General features: G+C 38.2%; 1 protein-coding gene across 7 annotated transcripts in view; it reads left to right on the top strand.

Annotated features, from left to right (window-relative positions):
• GALC (galactosylceramidase) overlaps positions 1 to 19,556 on the top strand; it is a 57,165-nt gene that overhangs the window by 29,984 nt on the left and 7,625 nt on the right. For all 7 annotated transcript variants that reach the window (XM_026012504.2, XM_072762184.1, XM_072762182.1 and 4 more), the window contains 6 exons: positions 1,581 to 1,705; positions 3,579 to 3,706; positions 10,596 to 10,685; positions 11,438 to 11,524; positions 13,603 to 13,753; positions 15,780 to 15,960. In XM_026012504.2, the coding sequence (XP_025868289.1) occupies positions 1,581 to 1,705; positions 3,579 to 3,706; positions 10,596 to 10,685; positions 11,438 to 11,524; positions 13,603 to 13,753; positions 15,780 to 15,960 (762 nt within the window). The remainder of the gene's footprint in view (positions 1 to 1,580; positions 1,706 to 3,578; positions 3,707 to 10,595; positions 10,686 to 11,437; positions 11,525 to 13,602; positions 13,754 to 15,779; positions 15,961 to 19,556) is intronic.

The following is a 19,556-nucleotide window of genomic DNA, read 5'->3' as shown; positions in this document are numbered from 1 at the left end:
GATTCCTTGGCAGCTGTCCAGATCTGCTGAATCTTCAGAAGGCTGTGGAGACTCAGGTGGTGTTATCAGTGCCCCAGCTGATTCTGATGCCACACAAGTTTGGGAAGCACTGATGTAGAAAATATGTTATATTTCCTTGAGTGTTCTTCTCTTCCAGAAATGGAGGTTGCTTCTATTTTAAGTTAACAGCTTTGTACACGTTGAAATGATCAGTTGTATACAGATATCTTTGTACACATCTAGAATTATTTCCTTAGGGTATATTCTTAAAGGGAATATGTATCTGAGTTTAAAGACCTCTGTGTATATAACAAAATGCCCATCAGGTAGTTTTGGTTTATTCTTCTATCCCTGGCCAGAGAAGATATTATGCATCTTATAATCCAGGGGTAAAATCATAGGAACTCTTAAAGTTTTCACTGGTAGAAAGGAGTTTTGAAAATTGGAGCTATTGGGCAGCCCTGGTGGCTCAGTGGTTTAGCGCCACCTTCAGCCCAGGGTGTGGTCCTGGAGATCCGGGATTGAGTCCCACGTGGGGTTCTCTGCATGGAGCCTGCTTCTCCCATCTGCCTGTGTCTCTGCTTTTCTCTCTCTCTCTCTCTCTCTCTCTCTCTGTGTTTCTCATGAATAAATGAATAAAATCTTTTTAAAAAGATTTTAAAGAATTTTTTATTTCTATGCTGTGTTGTCAGAATTGGATGGCTTTGATTTTTCCTAAGACAGTCATTTTATGTTGGGTGAAGACTTGTAAGAAAAAGTGAATTCTGTGGGTAAGCTCTGGGTTTTTGTTATTGTTTTGAGCTGTGAGAAACCAAGCAGTCCTAGGGTCCAGAGCTTTCCTTTTCGCCTTGGGTGTTCCTGTAAATCACAGAGTCAGTATTTCAGGGTTCAGTACCGCTATAGAATTCTGAAAGAATGGGCTAAAATGCAGACCAGCAAGTTGCCCCATTAGTAGATGAGACAGACCTTGTTCTATATACTTCATAGGCATTAATGCAGTGACTCCTGACAATAATCACATGAGCTAGATTCAGTTATTATCCTCGTTTTACAGATGAGGAAACTGGGATCCAGAGAGGTTAAGTGGTGGAACCATGATTTGAATGCAGGCAGTCTGACTCTAAGAGTTCTCAATTGTAAAACTTTGTAGCAGCTCAGAGTCCAGTTCATAAACTTATGTCATGAAACTGGGGCATTAAGAAGGCTGACTGTCAAAAGGAAAGCAGGTATGGATAAAGCCTTTATTTGTGTCTGACGCAAATCTGTGGCATGTCTGGTACTGGTAGGGCTACACCACTGTTCAGCAAAAATTATATACCCCATATACATTTGTGTTTTTTAATTACGCAATTCACCATTAGAAATACCTAGATGGATCTAGTGTTAGAGTTTTCAAAATGTGAATGAACTTGGGTGACTTACATTTTCTTGTTTTGGGTGGTCATCTTTTGGTCCTTTACATCTACTAATGTAAATTCTAATAAGATTTGTTTGTTTATTTATTTACTATAGTTTTCTAGACATTTACATTTTGATCACAAGCTGTTTGGTATTTCTTTTTTATCGTGCCAACCTTTTAGCACAATTGCTTGGAATTTGGTGGCTAGTTACTATGAACAGTTGCCTTATGGACGATGTGGATTGATGACTGCTCAGGAGCCATGGAGTGGGCACTATGAAGTAGAGTCTCCTATCTGGGTATCAGGTATGGTTCAGATTCCATCTCTCACTCTTCAAATTTCTCTCTAGGAGAAAAAAGCAGAAAACAAGAGGGGATTATACTATGTGTGTATGCGTGTCCAAGTGCATGTATATGTGTGTTGTATGTAAGTTCCAAGTTTGTGTCTCTGTTGTAAGCAAGATTTCCCATAGTGTTCCATAAGAGCCTTTTGGGTAAAGTAGATATTTTCTGAATGGAATGAATTCCATTCTTGGTTATTCTAAGAGCAGGCTTTTAGAAAAGAGAGGGAAAGAGGGAAGAGAGTAGGGAGAGGATTATTGTCTGGTGATGTTTGATAAATATATAATTTTAAATTATGATACTTGTTATTAAAATGATATATTTGTAAAGATTTATTACAATTCAAGAATATCTAAAAGTCTTAACATTAGTCTTGGAGACATTTTATTTTTTTTATATTAATATAGGTATGTTGAGAATAGTGTACTAACAAAATCAAATGAATTATTAAATGAATAAGGAAATGTAAAAGCTATGTGAAATGTTGTAGCTTTATAGTGATGTGTATTGTTACAGATAATTTAAAGAAAAATATAAAATCATGACTCCATACACATAAAAATGAACACATGTTGGAAGAGTTTATATTACTCATGATACGTAGGAATGAGGCAGGTGAATCAACCACCTCAAAGGAAAAATTAGAACAGTACAAATTTATTTAGAGTAAAGGGATGTGAGATAAATTGCAAATGGAGAGAGATTGGGTTTCCCATAGCAGGGAGGGAAGGAAATCAATTAAATCCTTACCAGATAGGAGATAATCTACTATCCATCAGTTACCTACAATTTACAGAGTTTCAAAATAGTTTAAAGACAATAAGTATCAGTCATTAGTCACAAGGGATGTTGAGATCATGCAGACAATGGATGATATTGTACTACTTTTTCATGAATGATGTAACTATACTAAAACTGAATATAATTTAAACAGAATAAAAGTCCTATTGTTGAATAATAATCAAGTTCTTTCTATAACTTCTTTGGTAAAAACATTAAAATTTATGATCATTTTGTTTTATTATCATAACTACAGTCTTTTAAAAAAATAATTTCTTCAAAGACAGTATGCTTTCATAGGAAAATTCTGAATTTGAAGTGAAGTTGTTTTCATTTTAAACCTTTATTTTGTGGATTTTTTTTGATGTGTTTTCCTCAGATTTGTAGTTATGACATTAGTCATGAAATCATGACATTATTCTAAACTCTGAATTATACTTCCATAAATATGTAATAGTGAAATTGCACTTGTATGTCCTCATTGGTTAAGACCTTAAATGTCGTAATCATTGGAACCATTGGTCCCACATTATCTAGGTGAGCTAACATACTCTTTTAATATTGTTGCTGTGTTTTGGGGATGGGATGGGGACATGGAATATATTGCCAACTTTGGAGGTACCCAATAAACAAATATTGTGTAAATAAAACTTGTTTGAAACCATAAAGCTTAGTTTTTGAAATGCAGTATTAATTTTTAGCCTTATTTTTTGTAGCTCTACTAGGATGGGTTAAATAGAGAGGGAGAAAAGTTCAGAAGAGATAACTTTATCTTACCCTTTGGGGATAAAAGAGTTAATACTCTTGAATTGATAGTGTGATTCATTTATTTTATGAGTAGTTCTAACTACAGTTATTCCTACTACGATCGTACCATTTAACTGGACTAATTGTTCAAAAATTGAAACATGAGGTTGGCAAATAACTTTCTTCTAAAATAGGAAGTAGCTTGTTAGACTCAATCAGACTCAAATCAGTAGACAGCTTTTTAAAAAATTTTTTTTAAAAGAAACCCTTTTATCACTGTTTTATTGGATCTTTCTCTGCCTTTCTATAGCTCATACCACTCAGTTTACTCAACCAGGCTGGTATTACCTGAAGACAGTTGGTCATTTAGAGAAAGGAGGAAGCTATGTGGCCCTGACAGATGGCTTAGGTAACCTCACCATCATCGTTGAAACTATGGTAATTCTTTGTTGTTTGTATAGAATCCACTCTTTGTATCAGAAAAACAGTAGAAAACACAACTAAACACTTTCTTTTAAAAAGACCACAGCTTTACCACAGTATAATCAACATATAAACATGTAGAGGAGGAAGAAACTTCTTCCTGTACCCTCTTAGGTTCAGAAGCTGAGGCCCCCCAAATTAAACTGGCAACACTCCAGATTAACAGGAGAAAAGAAAACAATTTATTTGTGCATGCAACATGCATACATGTGGGAGATGCTCAGTGATGAGCAACTCTGAGAGGTGGAGCACTTAATGGAAAATAAATGACTTTTGGGAAGATAAACGGGTTTTCAGGAGAACAAACAGGAATGATCATGACCCTGTTCGTCTATACTGGAGAGAGGTTTTTCCCTTTCCTTCATGGCTGTAAAAACCCTCTGCAGAAGGGATTTTGGGTAAGTTTTATTCCCATTTCTTCTTTCCGGGAGTAGATCCATCTTAAGGAGGAATTTTTGGCAGTTTTATTTCCCAGAAGTTGCTGCTCTTAGTAAGCTCAAGGAAGCTCAGAGAAGATTTTGTCTCCGTAACTTCTGAATCTCAAATACTTTCAACTTAAAATAATCTTTATACCAAAGTGGCTTATTTTTTGGTGGCATATTATGAACCCCTTCAAACACATACTTAAAATGTGCAACAAAATAAATGTTCATATGTAAATGCTTAATAAGCCATTGTCACAATCAAGATAGTGAATGTATCAAGAGCCCCCCAAAGAATACTTATTGTCCTTCCTTAAATATTTTGTCCTGCTCCTCCTCATATCCTAGGACTTCCCTGTTTATTGCTTTTAGTCACTGTAGATTAGTTTGCATTTTCTAGAGCTTTGTATCAGTGGAATCATACAGTATGTACTGCTTTTTGTCTTGCTTCTTTCACTCAGTGTAATTATTTTGAGATTCATGCATGTTGGGAGACACCTATTGATAAATAGTATTCCATTGTAAGGACATACCATAGTTTGTTTATCTATTAACTTGTTGTTGATGGATGTTTGGCTTATTTCTCCTTTCTGGCTATTATACTTGAAGCTATGAACATTTGTGCACAGGTTTTATATGGGCATATATTTCTTTTCTCTTGGATAAATACATAGGGATAGATTGGTTGCATAATATGATATGTTCATGTTTGGCTTTTTAGGAAGCTGCCAGACTATTCTCCAAAGATTTTGCTGTTTTAAATTTCCATCAGCAGCATAATTGAAGTTTCAGTTTTTCTTTAGCATTGTGAACACTTGTTATCAGTTAGAAAAATTTTATAATGTATAAATGATGTATGTATGATGTAGTACATTATTTTGGTTTTGCATTTCCCTACTGACTGATGTTGTTGAGCTTTTCATGTGTTTATGCTTCAGTTATCTTCTTTGGTGAAGTGTGTGTTCAAGTCTTTTGCCCATTTTTTGGTTGGCTTTTTCTTACTGTTGGATTTTGAGAGTTCTTTTTTTTTAAGATTATTTATTTATTTGACAGAGAGAGAGAAAGAGAGAGAGAGAGAGAGAGAGAAAGAGAGAGAGAGAGAGAGAACACCAGAGAGCACAAGCAGGGGGAGCAGCAGAGGGAAAGGGAGAAGCAGACTCCCAGCTGAGCAGGGAGCCCAGTGTGGGACTTGATTTCAGGACCCTGGGATCATGACCTGAGCCAAAGGCAGACATGTATTTTATTTTATTTATTTTAAGATTTTATTTATTTATTCATGAGAGACACAGAGACAGGCAGAGACATAGGGAGAGGGAGAAGCAGGCTCCCTGTGGGGAGTGTGATGTGGGACTCGATCCCTGGACCCTGGGATCACGACCTGAGCCAAAGGCAGATGCTCAACCATTGAGCCACCCAGGTGCCTGAAGGCAGACTTTTAACAGGACTGAGTCACCCATGTGCCTCGAGAGTTCTTTACATATTACATATTCTGGGTATAAGTCCTTTACAGATATGTGCTTTGTGAAGATAATTTCTCAGTCTGTAGCTTTTCTTTTCCTTTTATTAACAGTGTCTTTGGAGGAGCAGGAGTTTTTTTTATTTTTATGAAGATCATTTTATTCATCTATACTTTCATGGAACATGTGCTTGTTATGGTATCTATTTTGCATATGGGTATCCATCTGTTCTACTACTATTTGAAAGTCTTTTTTCCCATTGCTTTACCTTTTTACCTTTTATGAAAGTTGTGTCTGGTATCAACACATTCTCTCAGTTTTTATTTATGTGGAAATACATTTTGCTTTTATTTTTTTGAAAGATAATTTTGCTAGATATAGGATTCTTGATTGATAAGGAGGTCTTTTTTTGAGCATTTTGAATATGTTGCTTTTTGTTTTTTCTGATGATGAATCAATTTTTAATCTTACTGAAGCTCCCTTGTGAGTGGTAAGTTGTTTTGCTCTTGCCTTTTTCAGTATTTTCTTCTTTTGAAGAAAGCATTTTTACTGGTGTTTGTGTGTATCTCTTTGCTTTGATTCTTAGAGTTTGTTGAGCTCCATGAGTCTGTAGATTAATGTTTTTCATCAAGTTTGGAAAGTTTTCAGCTATTATATCTTCGAACATTTTTTTCTACTTTCTGTTTTCTACTGTCCCATTGTAATATGCTGGTGTATTTAATGCCCTAGAGTTCTATGTGGTCCTACTCATTTTTCTTTATTCTTGTTTTTTTCCCCTGTAGTTATTCAGGTTGTGCAATCTCTATCAGTATGTTTTCACATTCTCTAATTCTTCTGCCAGGTCAGATCTACCGTTGATCTCTCTAGTGAATTTTTTGTCAGTTGTTGAATTTTTCAACTTCAGAATTTCCATTTGGCTTTTTAAAGAATTTCTATCACTTTATTGATACTGTCCATTTAATGAGACATTATGATGATACTTCCCTTTATTTTTCTTATTTAAGCCTTGTTTCCATTAGTTTTTTAAACATATTTAAATTAGCCTGACTTTGAAGTCTTTGTTAAATCCAACAATTGATCTCACAGCCACTTTCTGTTGCCTTTTTTATGTATGGGTCACATTTTTGTTTTGTTTTGTTTTTTTTTTTTTGGTCACATTTTTGTTTGTTTCTTTGAATGTCTCATAATTTTATTTTGAAAGCCAGATGTTTTATATAATACAAAGTAGCAACTCTGGGTACTGATCTCCTCTTCCCCACAGGTTTGATGTTGTTTGTTTGCTTGTTGTGAAGCTTATCCCCCCACCCTCCTCACCTGCCCTGTGAAGCCCCAGATGTTGCTTCTTCGAGGGGGCAGCTCTGGGCATGTGCAAAATCACCCCGGGCCCTCTTTGTCTCTTTCCTTTTTCATACCTCTCTGTTAATTGCTGGCAGATTGCACTTTTGTTTTCAGTAGTGCCATGTGACTTAGATTGCTCCACAGACTGATCCAGTTAAATTCCAGCTTATTTGCAGAGGTGGTTTCTGAGGTTGGTGTTTAGATTTCATCTGATCTCAGGAGGGCTCTTCTGTTTTTGTGGCTTTTTATGGCAAACTAGCTGGACTGTGGTTTAGTTTATGTATCTAATGAAGCCACCAGTCTCTTCTTATTTGCTTTTCACCAGAACCCCATTATTTTTGAGAGCAACCTTACTCTTGAACTTCCTCCTGCCCTGTGTTAAATATGGTCAACTTGTTTGGGGCGAGTTGCTAAGTTCTTTGTTTTATAGCCTGTCTATCCTGGACAAAAATCTCTGAGTTGAAGCTGAGAGCTGGGACAAAGACAAAGAGTGTTTCTTTCTTAGTTACACCTTTGATTTAGGAGCGCAGGATGATGGGTGGAGCTTTGTGACCCCAGTATTCTCAGTATTCCAAGGTGAACCCATGGATAGGAGCTGGCAGAGGAGCCTCCTAGTCAGCTGCTTCTTAGCGTTGGCCTCAATTATCTGAGGGGGTAAAGGATGAGAAATCCTGAAATCCTGCTTCTCCCAGGAAGCTACTGCAGCCGTCAGCTGCAAGCTGGGAGGAGGGAGCCCTGTGTTCTTGGCTGCACCTACCTGGCATGCAGTTTCTGCCACTTGGGTAGGAGAGACAGGGATGGAGTAGATTGTGGTTTAAATGCCACTGGCTCTTGCTCTTTTTAATTGATTTTCTTGAATAAATGTTTATTTGTTGCATGCCCTTAGGTCATTTCCATTTTTTGAAAAAAGATGTTATTTATTTATTTAAGAGAGAGAGAATATGGGGGAAGAACAGAGGGGAAGGGAGAGGGAAAGAATTTCAAGCAGACTCTGCATCCAGCATGGAGCCCAGTGTGGGACTTGATCTCAGGACCTTGGGATCATGACCTGAACCAAAACCGAGAGTTGAATGCTCAACCAGCTGAGCCACCAAGGTACCCTGGATCATTTCCATTTCTAAAAAAATAATTTTCAACAGTTTTGAGAGGTGCAGCTTCATGGAGCTCCTCACATTGTCATTCTGGAAGTACAACTCTACTTTAGTTTTTTACGTGTGCTTTCCTTTGAACTTGATTTAATGTTTTTATCTCGTGAGCCTAATATATGGGAAGTAATGCCTGGCTTTGTCAGACATGGTTTCTGTTGACCGCTTTTATTCCTGTGTAGGGATGCCGCTCTCCTGTTTTGTTTTGCAAATCTTATAATTATTTGTTGAAAGCTATATCTATTACATAATGTATTGTGGCAGCTTTGGAGGTCAGATTTTCTCCCCTGTCTAGCATTTGTGTTGCTCTTTATTGGCTCACTGACCTTCCTGAACAGATTCTGTACTTTGTCAGCTTTATCATGTGTGGCCACTGAAGCCCCTGCTTAGTTACCTTAGTAGTAAGCTCATGATTGTTACAGAGGTTTCCTTATGTTTGGAACTGGCAGGTCTCCTGGCCTTGGCCCACAGACTGTGTTTCATGTTGGGGTGTATGTCAGTGCTCAGGAAATGTACAGCTAGCTCTGTGGGAGCTTTTACTTCATGTTCGAGCAAAGCTTCAAGGTTGACCTGAATTTCCCAATATAGCCATAAGGGGTATTCAGATTATCCACGTCTTCTTTAGTGACCTTTGGGGTTTTGTGTCTTTTTTTTTAAAGAGAGTGAAGGAGGGCAGAGGGTGAGATAGAATCCCAAGCAGGCTCTATACCCAGTATAGAGCCCAATGTGGGGTTCAGTCTCACGATCCTGAGATCATGACCTGAGCTGAAATCAAGAGTCAGATGCATAACTGACTAAACCACCCAGGTGCCCCTGGTTTTTGTGTCTTTCTAAAGGTTTTTCCATTTTATTCAAGTTGTTCAAATTTTGGACATACAGTTTTTGGTGTTATTCTCTATTATTCCTCTATATATAATATATATATAATATAATATATATATAATTTGTTCTGATGTCACCTTTCTTAGTGTTGATAATGACAAGTTGTGTTTCCTTTCTTTTGACCATGATTTCCTGATTAGTCTAGCTAGAAGTTGATCAATTTTATTGATGTTCTCAAAGAATCAGCTTGTGGTTTCTTGATTATTCTCATTTTTCTGGGTTTTGTTTAGTTGATTTTTCCTTTGATCTTTATTTTTTTTCCTTCTGCTTACTTTTGTTTTATTTTTTATTTTATTATTATTATTTTTAAGGTTTTATTTATTTATTCATGAGAGACACAGATAGAGAGGCAGACACAGGCAGAGGGAGAAGCAGACTCCATGCAGGGAGCCCGATGTGGGACTCGATCCCTGAACTCCAGGATCACTCCCTGGCCGAAGGCAGGCGCCAAACCACTAAGCCACCCGGGGATCCCCCTGCTTATTTCTGTTTTAAATTTGCTCTTCTTGTTCTAGTATCTCCAGGTAGAAGCTGAAGTCTCATATATTTCTTCTCTGATCAGTGTTCAGTGCTGTAAATTTGCTCCTAAGTACTGCTTTTATGGCATCCCACAAATCCTACATTGTATTTTTATTTTGATACAACTCAAAATTCTTTCTGATTTCCCTTTTTATTTTTTTTTGAGTCATAGATTATTTAGAAATTTGTTATTTAGTTTCTATATATTTTGGAATTTTTCTAGTGGTTTTTCTGTTATTTATCTCTGATTTAATTATCTTGGGTCAGAGGACATCCATTGTCTGACTTGGATCTTAAATGTTCTTTTATGGCTAAGAATAGTGTTCCTTGGAAAAATGTTGCTTGTGTACTTGAAAAGAATGTACATCTGCTGTTGCTGGGTGAGGTGATCTACAGATGTCAATCCTGGCAAGCTGTGTGCTAGCATTGTGCAAATCGCCTCTACCCTTGTCAATTTTCTGTCTAGTTGTACATCATTTACTGAGGATGAGGAATTGGAATCTCTAACTACAATTGTAGTTTTTTAATGTCCACAAAGCCTGATACAGAACTTTATGCTTAGGTGCTCTGGGATCATTGAATCCCCTGAAGTAGGGATTATGTCTCATAATTCCTTTGATCCCAGTCCATGGTAGTAACTATTTAGTAAAAAATTATGTTGTCAGTGTGAGAACTGTTATATGTACTTACTGACTTTAGTTGTATATGAAGGTCATATTTAGATGAGATGCCTTTTCAGTGAAAACATACAAGCATTTGCATCTTATTCGATGTATTTTACTTGGAAAAGAATTATTTAAAAATTTGTGTGCCATAAATGACTCTAGTTTAGCCATGAATTCAAAATTTAATTCAGTCAAAATGCTGGCGAGGTTTACTTTGACTAGGCATCCATGGTAGATTTTCAATACAGGTTATATTAGGAAAAAAGTCTATAAAAATTTGAAATAAACTCATATTTGTCATCTAAGATGCACCATTTCTGTTCATCTTGAGGCCTTAAATGTTTGATTTTCTTTTCCTCAGGTGGCTAGTATCATTTGGATAACTTCAGTGGTTATTATTTTTTTTTCTCTCCTAGAGCCATAAACAGTCTGCTTGTATAAGGCCGTTTCTGCCTTACTTCAACGTGTCACATCAGTTCGCTACCTTTGTTCTTAAGGGTTCTTTTGTAAGTAAATATGTGGGACTTTATTTTGGTTTTGATTCGAGGATTTGTATTTGATTTGAGAATTTATGTATTTTATCAGAGGCCAGCAGTTTATAAGTGAAGTCTTACATTAAGAGCTATTAAGTACTTGCACGTAAATGGATAGAAACCCTGGCGTCTTTGATTTGCTGATTGTTCTTAGGAGGCAAAACTCTCCTTGGCTAAAAACTCTCTTGGTGGCTTTGAAGAATACTTAACAAAAGTCACTTGCAACAAAGTTGTTCTTGTTGGTAGAATCATCAGGTATGTAGTCTAGGAAACTTTCAAGCATTGATCTTTTCAGTACTCTGTACAAAAAAACCAACAACATAAAAAGATGACCAGTTTTGCTATTTCTACCTATTGTTAGTTTGGAACACAGAAAATACAATGCCTTTTCTTACTACTAGTGGCATAAAAGTTGTTTGTTAATACCAGAAAATTCCTAAAGAGCATTTTACACAGGTATAGTAGTATTTTTTAAGCAAAGGCACTAAAATCTTTTTAAACATTTGTCAAGAGTATGTGGTATTTATAGGAAATAAAGTATTTGCTTGAACAATATCTTCCTACTCTCAGAATGTTGCTATTTAAGATTGGAAGTGGGTCTTTTGGCAAATAGAAATAGAGTGTACATTATCAACAGTTCATTCTTGCTGGTACTAATTTTGGAAATCCTCAGGGGATATGATGAATTACTCAACTATGCCTTTTTCTGTGTATTTTCTCCTCAGAGTGAAATACCAGAGCTACAGGTGTGGTATACGAAGCTTGGAAAACCATCTGAGAGATATCTTTTTAAACAACTGGATTCTCTATGGGTAGTTTTAAAATAAATCTATTGAGTATTGCAAGTAGTAAAAGAACAGACATTTGATTAATGAATTGAGAATTTTTAGTTTTATAATTGTTTTGTGGCAGAAGTATAATAGAGTTGTCCCCAGCTGTTTGTTTTTAAAATAGAAATCCTTCTCCAGGTGTAATAGACATGTGTATGTTTATAGGTATGTTTGCTCTTAGCATTTAGTTTGTAGGGTGAATGGTACCACCAGCCCTTGGCTGCCCAAGTCAGAAAATTGAGTCTCATCTGAGACCATCTTTCCCACCCACCCTATCTTTATACCATCATTGATTAAGTCCAGAGCATTCTATCACTGACGTGTTTTTCTTACACATTCCTTATTTTTGATTCCCACTACTACTGCTTATTTTGGTTCCTTATCATCTCTCTCCTGGATTTTGGAAACTACCTCCTGTTTTTCCATCCTCCAGTAGGACTCTCTCTGGCCACGCATCACACTGCTACCAGAATGATGTGTCTAAAATGCAGATCTGATTTTTATTGATCCACTGCTCAAAGATCTCTCAGTGATTTTTCCTGTGAGCTCACATGCCTTAGCATGGCACACAACCGTAGTGACCACCTCATAAAGTAAAAGACTGCTTCCATTTCTTGATGCGTGTTCTCCTAACATGGCCTGTAATCACAGACCAAACTACTTGCCTCTTTTAGAGCATAGCATGCTACTTCACTCACCTCTGTGACTTTGCACTTGCTTCTTCCTCCTAGAATGCCTTCTCCTCATGTCTTTGTTGTCTTTCAAGAATCTGCTCAAGTGATTCTTGCTGCTTCCACTGAGGTTTTCCTCACTGGTCTCAGCTCACAGCCACTTATGAACAGGTGCATACCACCTAGTTAAGCACTTTCCCCACTACATTTGGCACCTTGAAGATTGGGGCCCTGCCTGATTTAGGTTTTTATCCCTGGTCCCTGCTATCATGCTTATTAGCACATGGTAGTTCCTCAGGAAATGTTTCAAAGAATGAATTGATCCAAGTGAATACATTATTTCACCAAATTGACACAAATCTGCTTTTCCTGGGAGTTATTCATGTTCTGTGAATCAACTAGTCACTATCAGTGATTAAACATGATTTCTTTATTAAATTCTAAAAAAAGAGCAATTTGCTTTTTGCACAAATTGCTAGAAATAGCATATTAAAATAAATTTTCCCCATAAGAAAAATAATACCACATGGGGGTATTACCTGAGCCAGAACATGGTGTTATGTATTTCAGAGATCTGACAGTTTATTATTAAAGCAAAGATATGGTATAAGCCCCTTTAATTCAAAGTAGGAAAAAAACTCTTCAAATTTCATACAATGGGCATCACATCCATCTAATGCCTACACTAATTACGCAAAGGATTCTAGTGCTTTCAGAGGCCTACATGTAGCACAGAACAGCTGCGATATAGGGAGTGTTTCTTGAAGGTCATGCACTGAGTGAAGCACTTTATAAACAATACCTGTTTAATACTTGCAACGGCTTTGGGAGGTACATGTTTTTTCCCCTCACTTTATGGAGATGTGGCTTAAAAAGGTTAAGTTGTCAAAAGGATAAATGTGACATAAACCTAACTTGCTAATTGAAATATATATTGAACATGTAAAAAGTAGGACTTTTTTTCTTAAAAATAATGGGTTTTTAGTGATTAACAGCTGAGTCATCAGTGAGATTTTATGGATTTTTCTACCTTAGTAAAGTCCTAAAAAACGTAAATAAGCAGATCTCTCATTTATGTATATTGAATATACACAGGCTCTGAGCAGCTTACAGTGTCATGGAAATTGATTCAGTATCATCTTGTTCTCTGTCCCTCCATGGAGGGAAATTCTTTTAATATGCTGTGTACAAAGTATAATTTGATAAGGTCTTATAAATAAGAAAAGAGATCCCCGAGGCCTTGATGGGGGGGTGGCTTCCAGGAGTGCTTATGAAGTTTTAGCAGAAGTGAGTTTGGCTTTTCTTGAAGTTTGTTTTCCAAAAAGTTATTTTGCTCACAATGAGATGGGCCAGGGCACTTGGCCTTGACCTCTGCATTTTTTTTTCCAGCTCCTCGACAGCAGCAGCACTTTCACCCTAGAGCTTCAGGAGGATGAGATCTTCACACTCACCACTCTCACTGTGGGGAGAAAGGGCAGCTACCCGCTGCCTCCCAAGTCCGAGCCTTTCCCACAAATTTATGAAGATGATTTCGATGTTGGTAAGTGTGTGTGTGTGTGTGTGTGTGTGTGTGTCTGTGTATGTGTACAGTGTGTGTTTACTAAAACTTGGTTTCCCTTTTTAGCAGACCCGTCTGCTGGTAGAAGACCCGTCACACTGGTGTCTTAGAGTGGCTGTACAGTATAGCTGTGCATGTCCACGCACTGAGACCTCATTTCTAGGTTACCTCAGGGTGACTCTCAGCTGGAGGGCCTTGTATTTTTTAGTAGAGGTCACTGTCAGAATAGAAGCTATAATGCTAACTTGGTTTTGGTGAAGCTTAAGGTTTGGGCACTACCACTGCCCTTTTATCCATATCTCACGAAAGCCATTACTGGTGTTCTTGAGCATGGAGGTCAAGGTCCCTCATTTTCCACAGTGCTATCAGACTGAGTGCTGGGGGCAGTTACACTCCTCTTCAGTGCTTTCACCTCCTTATCTACCTAGGAATTTTATACTTTTATACTTCTTATACTAGTTTTATACAGATCTTCTAGGAAAATCTGTCCCAAAGCTGTCAGAAAAGTTTTTGATTTTAGGTAATTTAGGAAAACCACTTGAAAAATTGGAAGGCGGCACAGTCATTGTGGTTATAGCCCTAGATCACTTAGTAAGCGACAGAACTTGTTGACCAGGAGATGCACAGCTTCTAGAGCTCATAGACAGGGTCCCGTGGGTCTCTTTTTTGCTCCTAAAATCCATAGCTGTAGGAGAGAAGCAGGGAGGGGGACTGCCATTGAGAGAGCACGTTGAACCCCTTGTTTGCAAGGCTGCTCTTACCAGGACGATGGGTTGCGGACTCCTACTCCCTCCTTCTGGTCACAGTCACGGCTGCCGGGTCTCAGCTCCCTTTTCCCAGGAGGTGATATCTGGGTTCATGGCAGTGCAAGGCCCCTTGGACTGTGTACTGGAGTCCGCTCAGTTACTTGCATAACACAGATGACAGGGACCAGACAGGGACCCTCAGGGTTGCTTGGTGGCTTGTTTCCTTGCAATTCTTTGAAGTAGCCTCTTAGATGAATCCATGAATTACACCACCAGGAATGTCTTTGCAATCTTTTGCTCACTTCCCTCTGTTGCCAAAGGTAACTCTTCTTGTCTCTAATGGAGAAGTCTGTGTGGGACATGGCCTAGTTAACAAGGGGGAAGTTCCCCAAACACCATAATTATTTATTCTGTGACACAAAGACCGAAAGACAATTCTAAAGTTTCAAATCCAGAATGTAGTGCTTTACTGACTACAAAATAAACTAAAAACTATAAGTCAGGCTGTAGCAGTACTTTATGTGGTTCTTAATTTCTCAAATGATGAGTATGAAAACACTTAGAAAAGCATGAAGTGTGAAATTAGCTGTAAGATTATGACTAAAATTGCCCTTCATTAGCCTTTGCTGTTGTAAGACTGTAATTTAATTTAATAAACTTAAAAAAAGATTGATAGCTTAGGCCCAGCTGGTTTTGCTTCATTTTAGAAATAGAAGAAATTTGGAATTTGTAAATTCTGTAGTTGATATAGTGAGGCTTTTCTAATCTTCTATCAGCTGATGGCTGTATCTTTTGACAAATACTAGAAATAACAAAACTATCTCTTACTGAGCCCTTGCTAGGTGCTGGTTTATGTACACACTGAACATACTGTCATTTAATTCTCTTATCCTCATGCTCACTTAGAAAGGAGGATACTTGAGATGCAGGGCAGTTAAACAACTTGGCCATGGGGACGGACTGAGCTAGAACTTAAACCTTGGGTCTGCCTTTCTCTAAAACCCATGATCTTTCCTCTTGTGCAGTTGCCTGGATTAAATATGTAAAGTCTATTTATCAGACCGACCATATGGGTGTTGAATCATAATGGTGATATGAAAATTAATCTCTTCATTAACCTAAGCCCTAAACTTCCACTCATAAGTATCATTTACTTATTTAGGACTTTTCAAAAGTGTTTCAAAATGTGCCATAAAATACCAGAGAGGAGAGGTTCTGTCAGAATTTTATACTAACTAGAGAATTTATTGTGTTCCTAACAGATTACCCATTTTTTAGTGAAGCTCCGAATTTTGCTGATCAGACTGGCGTCTTTGAATACTTTATGAACATTGAAGACCCTGGAGAGCATCGTTTCACACTGCGCCAAGTTCTCAATCAGCGGCCCATTACTTGGGCTGCTGATGCATACAATACCATCAGTATTATAGGAGATTACAAATGGTATATAAAACTGGTGTCCTAACATAGATCTAGCCGAAGTAACTTTGTAATGTTGTCAGGTACATTCTGAGGCGGAGACTTTTCAGTGGTCTTCCTTGTGCAAGAGCCTAATAGGTGTGATCACTGGTGAATATCATGGCCATAAGCCAGCATGTAGTTATAGTGCCTCCGTGTCCTTCCCTCAGCGTTGCCCGATTTAATAGTGATGGTTGCAGGAGCCAATTGATTTTAATATAAAAGTTAAGGACTTGTGGATCTAGTTATAATTTAAGATTTACTTATAAACAGACTTTGTGATTTATGTGTTTTTGTTGTTTTGCTGGCCCGTTGATTTGTTGATCTGTTGTTGCCACCTGCTGGATCCATTCTAGACTTACACTGTTTAAGCTTTTGTAGAAAATCTATTCACCAGGTGACGGTAGATGGCAATAGTGAAAAGCAAATCAACTTTTACTTGGTGAATTTAACTCTCTTCTTTAGGCATTTGTTAAAGAGATAAGTTGTATTTTTTCTACACTTAAAACTTAATGGCCAAACCAAAACTTCGCCTCCCTTCTTAAGTCAGTTGTGGGATTCTAATGTACCGACTTATTCTACCTGTTTTAGTTGTTTCTTTTCTGGTTTTTTTTTTTTAAGCTATTATAATTCTGTGAAACAAAACTCAAGCATTCCAGGTTTAGTGTTAATAACTGCTAATACCAAGTCACCAAGCAGCCATATCTATTACTTGGAAATTGGACAGGACAAGAAAGATTAATCTGAAAAGAGCCTTGATTATCAGTGGAATGCTGAAAAAAATTTTTATCCCGTCTCTATTGCCTTACTCCCTGTTAGAAATCCCAATTTTGTTCTAAGCTCTGCAGTAGGTCTTGAGAAATTTTTAGCTACCCAGTTTCCAGAACCTGTACAGCACTATGGAGTTATTGGGGGGGTGGGGGCTCCAGTGAAGAATGCTTGCCTAATTTAGGCTAACTTTGGTGGCTTGTCTTTTTATATAACAAAAATGCCATTTGTCCCACATCTCTGTAGTAGACACTTTACCTGGATTTTCCGATTGTGCCAGTAGGGTGTTTGATTTTTTTTTCATTTGTTACGTGTGATCTTATTATAGGACGGGTGACTAGGTTCACTTGTCTAAGGGCTGGGCCCCATTATTTGATTACCAGTTTGGAAGCCAGCCACCGTAGAAAACTTTTAACTTTCTGCAACAACTGTTATTCTCCTTGCTCATGAGTACTACAGAAGAGTTGCTTTCCCTGAACCCAAACTCTTATTTCTGGCTGGGACTCTAGAAAACTGGAAAGACTCTCTAATTATAATAGAGAGATGGATAGAGTACCATCCATCCAAAGAGTTACCAAATGTCTTCATAACTTTGAAAATTTTGCAGTATTTAAATAGTGCACATCTTTACTGCTGCACTGGGTAAGGAGGTGAGGAGAGGAAGGAGGGGGAAGGCAGGGGGAGAGAGAAAGAGGGAGAGAGGGACAGAGTTTGAATGAGAAAAAATGAGGAAAGGGCAGTGATGCCTTTCGAGAAGGGACTGTTTTCATCCTTCTTAGCCTGCTTTCATTGTGCAAACCCCCTGGCTTGGGAATATGCAGTGACTCTCTCCAGCAACCCAATCAGACCTACACGTTTGTGCCTGACTTCCAAGACCCTTTCAAATTTGGGCTCATCCTATTTATTATGTGCCATTTCCCAATATTTCCTCCTGGATTCAAGGTAGTCAGATCTGTTCATGTGCCATGCTCATTTCTGTTTTCTGGCTGCAATGCCCTTACTGTAAGGAAAGGAGGGAGTGAAAACTCGGTCATAGTACATATGGATATGAGCCTTCCACAACTACTGATGGTAGAGGTGTCATCCTCCCCACCTTGTGGATTGGGAAGCCAAGGCTTCCGGGAAAGATTAACCCAAGATCCCATACTTTTCAGTTCTAGAACTAGGGTGAGACACCAGGACTGTTTGGTGCTGGAGCCTATGCTCTTTGGACCATACCGCACAGCTTTGTTTTAATCATTGTCTTCTTCCTAAGAGTAGGAGAGGGAGAATGAGTGTGGTTTACCTATAGTGCTATGTTAGTAAGTCTGCTCTGAATGTGTACACGCTGTCATTAGTTCTTAGGATGTGTTTGCAGGGGGACTTCCTCTGTCATCCTTAGATTTAGTTAAGTACCAGCACAGTAATTGGACTGTAGAGGGTAGACTTTCTCAAAACTGCTCAGGATGTCCTCCTTGTTAGTAAGCTTCGGTGGGGACCCGAGGACAACCACAAAATTACCGTCTACTGCACACGTCCAAAGTTTGTATCTCTTTGGCTAAATTTTCTTTATGTCCTGGCCAGTGTTTGTGCTCTTGGCGCAACCAAGAAATTATGGCTGTGGAAGACTAGACCTCACTTTTATTCTGTTTCACTCATTGTCTGAAAATTGCCTGCAAGTTCCCATGAGGAATCTTTATTCTGGAATGTGATGTAAAAAAAGGAAATTAGATCTTCTCCCACCCTTGACTGTAAATAAAGGAAGTTTATGGTGCTGACCCTTTCACACTTCTGATGAACCAGAACACAGGTAGGGGATGTATGGAGCAATGCTGATCCCTCGTGGTTTCCTGCTGGCAACAGTCTACAGAGAGAAAAGCTCCTGCCACTTGGGAGGATGTACAAGACAGCCTGGGCTTCAGTTAACTTTGCATTTGATTTTTCCTGTAAAGTGGCCCAGCTTTGATTAGATGATTTCAGCGTGGATTTTCCTGATTGTTGCGTGCCTGTTGTAGCTACTTCTTTTCTATATTTTCCTTTATAGAGCAAAATTTTATTGTGTGAAATTCACTGATAAGGAACTGAGAAATATAAAAGCCACATAATTCTAGATCTAATTTGCCCCCATTTCCAAAATATATTTCTTGGTATTCTTAGTTTTATTTTAGGTAAATTGCTTGCTTTATTACTTGGCTTTGTGAAGCCTTTGAGTAGGCGGTAGATTATTTTCAGAGATTGTGTTGGTTTGGGATGGTTGTATCACTGCAGAAGGCATCTAGTAGCATTTACAAAAGAAGCCTGGGGACAGAGCTCACTGGCAAAGCTCTAGTAGTTCCTGGTTGTCTGAAGGTTCCCCCTCCTTTGATACACCCCTGTCGATGAGTAATGGCAGGCAGGGTTTTACTGCCCCTATATAGACAGATATGGTCTGTAGGAGAAAATGGCTCTCAAAATAGGATTCCCAGACCGGTGGCACCAACATCACCTGGGAACTTGCTAGGTGATTCAAGAGCCCCATCCCAAACCTACTGAATCAGATACTGTGGGGCAGGGCTAACAGGCCGAATTTAATAAGCCCTCCAGGTAATGTCAGTGCTGTTCAAATTTTAAAATCCCTGCTGTAGAGTCAACATACAGCTGACTCTGTTTTCAGAGAACTAATTTGAGATCTTCTGGAGTTTTTAAGTCTTGGTACGGTTAAAGGTAAAAATTAGGCCCGAAGTAGCTTATGTTCTCTTAGGGACTCCTAGGTTTGCCTTCACTGCTTCTCTTAGCTGATGGAAATTTAATAAACCTTTTTTGTTTAGAACTGTCTGGGCCTTCTTTGTATTCCT

Source organism: Vulpes vulpes, chromosome 6 (assembly GCF_048418805.1).
Source record: "Vulpes vulpes isolate BD-2025 chromosome 6, VulVul3, whole genome shotgun sequence".
Lineage (NCBI taxonomy): Eukaryota > Metazoa > Chordata > Mammalia > Carnivora > Canidae > Vulpes > Vulpes vulpes.
This window is presented reverse-complemented; position numbering and strand designations above follow the sequence as displayed.